This window comes from Orycteropus afer, unplaced genomic scaffold (genome assembly GCF_000298275.1).
Source record: "Orycteropus afer afer isolate SDZICR_OR568_19922 unplaced genomic scaffold, OryAfe1.0 scaffold00008, whole genome shotgun sequence".
NCBI classification, from domain to species: Eukaryota; Metazoa; Chordata; class Mammalia; order Tubulidentata; family Orycteropodidae; genus Orycteropus; species Orycteropus afer.
Genome location: NW_006921595.1, coordinates 8,696,434 through 8,701,065, shown reverse-complemented (window position 1 = coordinate 8,701,065; position 4,632 = coordinate 8,696,434). Strand labels below are relative to the sequence as shown.

The following is a 4,632-nucleotide window of genomic DNA, read 5'->3' as shown; positions in this document are numbered from 1 at the left end:
CTATCTATCCATCCATATACCCATGTTTGCCTTCACTGACAACTCAGTACTGTATATGCAAAAGGGTTGATATTTGTTGTCTGTACTTCCCATGTCTCTCTCTATGCAGAGCTACTTTTTTGATGCTTGTTTTCTTGATCATAGCTAGAGTACGCTGTGTCTTTTGATTTTGGTTTGGTTTTACTTATAAGCTCATTCCAAGCTGTAGTCTATATGGAAAGTTATAACATCAGTACATAAGAATAAGCATTTTAATTGTTTATTTAAAATGAAATTCTTTAATTGCTTTTTCCTCCAAAAAATAGTTTGAGTCCTTATCATATACTTTGTGGTAGGCATAAAATTTTATTATCCTAAGGGAGTAAATGAAAATATGGATTCTTTTCTGCTGTGTAAATAGCATGAAGTGAATTCAGAAATCTCCATCTCAAGCCAGAAATGATTGATTCAACAAATATTATTGATAATGTCCTGGTGTTTGTCTGAAAGGCTAATAAATTGACAGCAAGTAAATCTTGGCTTGGTGGATAGTAGAAACAAGCAAGTAAATTTAGAGGAACTTAATCAGTTAGTGATCTCAGTATACTCTCATCCAGAAGAGGCTTCTGCTTGTCCTTGTATGATGAAGAGTAGATGGCTGGGCTGAAGGGTTCTGGTCTGCCTCTCATAGACGTTATACCCATGGAGCTTTGCAGGAAGAGAAGCTAGTGTTTAACCTGCTTACGTTAACCTCAAGGGAAATGATTATCAGACCACTCTGAAATCTTAATGTTTACTTGGAATTTTAAACTAATGGATTATAATGCTAGATAGTCCATCATATATAACTCTCCTGAACTAGTTTTGCAAATGAAGGATTTATAAATGGACCTTGCTCTGATGTAGCTACCAGGTAGCTCTTCCATTATCAACATTCACAGTGATTCTGAACAGAGAAATTAAAAGAAAATTGACCCAGCCTGTACCCAAAGCAACGGGAGTCCCTGCAGTGGCCTGGTATTCTTTGGGGAGACACAGCTGAGAGGATACCCTCCCTAGCCTCGTTAAGGCACTAATTCTGGTGTACCACAGCCTACTGGCTCGGTCCCCAAGGAACACATTAGAGTGAGGCCCTGGTGTGCTTTGGACTCCATCCAGCAACTGTTACTGGGCCACAGGCTTCATCCTGTATGCTTTGCTGCCTTCCCCAAAGTAGCCATTGGTCCACATCCTATTACTTCCGTAGTGATACTGCCTCGGAAACCCAAGGAGGGGTCACTATGAGTCGGGTCTGACTCGACGGCACATAACAACAACATGGCAGCAAAGCATACATGATGAAGCTTGTGGCACCAAAGATAATGGGATTTGGACCAATGGCTACTTTGGGGAAGTCTCTTAAGCTCTCTGCATCCTGAGCTTTTCTGAACTTTGTAATAAGAATACAAGGAACTGTGCCGTTCATTTTATGAGAACATTTTGAGAATTCGTGCACACAATTGCTTAGATTTCCCAAGGAGAACAAATGCCAGTAGAATAATAATTTGTGAAGTCATACAAATCTTGGGGACAGAAAATTTTGTTTCTCATTTGGCAATATAAAGATTATGAAATAGAATTTTGAAATAAATACAGAGAATAGAGATATTCTTATATTTTAAAAATGAGTAGACAGATATTTGGCAGGCTCTTGTTTCCGGTGGCATAGTACATAATGCATTTTACTGCTAAGCCACCAGCCACTCCTCGGAAGGAAGACTGGGCTTACTCCCTTAGTGATACTGCCTTGGAAACCCAAGGAGGGGTTGCTATGAGTTGAATCCGACTCGACAGCAATGAGTTTATTTTGTTTTGTTTTGTTTTACCCAGAGGAGAAGCACACATACTTAATACTCTTATGTTTACCCAAAGGAGAAGCACTGTGTCTTACCTTAGGATGAGGACTCTCTCTGTAGGTGGCTTTTTCCAAGTCTGCCTCTTAGAGTAGCTGGAAGGAAACCAACATTTAGTAACTAATAATAATATTAATAGGTAACTTTAACCAGGTGTTTATTATCAGTTCTCACAGTCACCCTATGAAGCACGTATGTTCTATTTTATCCCCGTTTTACTACTCAGGAAACAGGAGTTAGATGACTTGCCCTGTAGCAGAGCCTGGGTTGGAACTGGGGGCTGCTTATCCTGTAGGCCAGCCCTCCTCCTGGTGCACTACATACCTTTCCTCAGATTATACTCCCCTCATGTCTAGTATGAAGGGAAATGTTGTTCTCCTGCTTAAAAGTGGTTTTAGGATTCCTGGTAATTTGTGTGGTATGTCTGGGAGAGGACAGCTTCTGTGATGTCATGTCAGGGACCATGAGAAGATGTACCTTATTCACAGATGCTCCTCCACCTACATGAATGGTGTTAAAAATGCAGTGGATGACCTTGAGTTCTCATCAGTCGTACTTCAGAATTTGTCTTTGACAATCTATTCTTGAAAGTCAGTGCTAAACTAGGTGAGCAGGGAGCTACTTCAGGACTGAGGGAATGGCTGGATTAGGACTCACCTCAGGATAATACTGACTCATTGATGTCACCTCAGCTGACTTCAGGGCTATTGTATGGGTGGGTGTGGTGGTTATGTTTTTGTGTCAAGTTGGTTAGGCCTGGTTGAGTGGCTGGGCAGCTGGATGTAGTATTCCCCATGATGAAACTGGTAATCAACTCCATGGTGGAATCTACTGTGAGCAGCTGAGTAGCTGCTGCCTTTGGGTATGTGGTCTGCTTCCTGCATTTAAGGAGAAGCCTTGGGTATGGTCTCTAGCCTATGGCATGCTTGGACCCTGCATGTAGCCGTGTTGTTGCTCAGCAGCCTGCTATGCTCTGCCAACCTTGGGACTTACAATGGACTTCAGTTAATAGCCTGCCATGTGGTTTGGTAACATCGGGACTGTGCCTTTTGACTTGTCAACCTTGGGGCTTCTCAGCCTCAGCAGCCTGCAGCTATATGAGTGAAGAAATGCCTCCAGCTCCAGTGGGCCAGGAGAGGAGGCAGAGCTGGACCCCAAGCTTGAGGGGCTTTCACCTAGCCCCTGGTGCCTGGCACTTTGAACTTGGACTCAAAGACTCCAAATTTTAAGAATAAACTCCTGTTTGTTAAGGCCATCCCATTTATGGTATATTCATTGTCAGACCGGCACTAGGTAATGAGAACAGTGGGTTAAGGGCAAGATTTTAGAGGACCAGCATAAATTCAGTATATTATTTAGAATGAATATTGGGGTCATGTAGTAGGTTATAGGAATCCATGGATGGTGCAAATGGTTAATGTACTCAGTTGGTAACCAAAAGGTTGGCAGTTGGAGGGGCCTCGGAAGAAAGTCCTGGCAATCTGCTTCCAAAAACTCAGACTTTGAACCCTATGGAGCATAGTTCTACTATGATCCACAGGGACTTTCCATGAATCAGAATCAATTGAGCCTCAACAGCAACTGGTTTTGTTTTTTTAATACTGTGTTACAGATACAACAAAAGCACTTATTTCTCAAGTGAGACTGCAATTTATTTTGTATTTTTCTCAATAGACCAATAGCATGTGTTTCACAATGAAAACATCTTGTGTACGAAGAAGATACAGAGAATTTGTGTGGCTGAGGCAGAGACTCCAAAATAATGCGTTACTGGTGTAAGTGATCTAAATAAAAGGGTGTATTGGGGAGACTTCATTGTATTCAATAACTGAAAGTTCATATGCATTAAGATAAGGTACGGAGGATTTTCAGGCTTTCTTCTTGATTATAGTATATAGCTTTAGTTAGTTTTGTAGTTTATTGTATCTGAATTTAAATTCTATCATTTGAATTCCACCAGCTGTTTGGATATTGACCATAAAGGGCTTCAGAAATGTTAAAATTTGAGTTGTTTTTAAAGTTAATTGATATCTTTATACCGTTGTAATTATTATCAGGCATGATTTGCCTCCCTATAACTAAAGCACCCTGATTTGATGATTGAAAAACATCTTTTTTCTCTTTCTCATAAGACAACTGCCAGAGCTGCCATCGAAAAACCTGTTTTTCAACATGAACAACCGGCAGCACGTGGATCAGCGTCGTCAGGGTTTGGAAGATTTCCTCAGAAAGTAAGTACAAAGATCTGTGTTCAGATAATAGATGTGAACGAAGTGCTTTGCAAGAGTTTAGGGTCATGATCATGTAGGGGAGTATATTACTGCCTTTGAAGCCCTATTAACTGCTCTTAAGAGCCGCTCAGTAGTTCATTGCCTGTATTAGAGCACCATCTTGTGGCTCACATCATACGGTACATATTTGGAACCAAATCTTCCAGAAAGAGAGCAAGGCATTAATTGAATAAGATAATAAATGTATAGTCTTGTAAGCTGTAAAGCAGATCAAATTACTTGGGAATTTATTTGACAAAATAAAATTTGCCAGGAAACAAATGTGCCTAATTAAAAAGATGCCTCTTAAAAGCGGTCTGTATTTACAGTGTCTAGGATTGACAGACCAAAATCAGCTCTACGGTGGGCTGCTAATACCCTTCTGGGCTCCTTTAAATTAATGGTTTAGCTCTACTATTTGTAGGGAGAGCTCTGGTAGCATAGTGGCTAAGGCACTTGACTGCTAACCAGAAGGCTGGTGGTTCAAACCC

The 4,632-nt window shown here is 40.8% G+C and overlaps 1 protein-coding gene across 1 annotated transcript in view; it reads left to right on the top strand.

Annotated features, from left to right (window-relative positions):
• Positions 1-4,632, top strand: part of SNX10 (sorting nexin 10) — a 16,274-nt gene that overhangs the window by 2,255 nt on the left and 9,387 nt on the right. The window contains exons 2-3 of the mRNA XM_007945740.2: positions 3,546-3,646; positions 4,004-4,102. Coding sequence (XP_007943931.2) covers positions 3,546-3,646; positions 4,004-4,102 — 200 coding nt within the window. The remainder of the gene's footprint in view (positions 1-3,545; positions 3,647-4,003; positions 4,103-4,632) is intronic.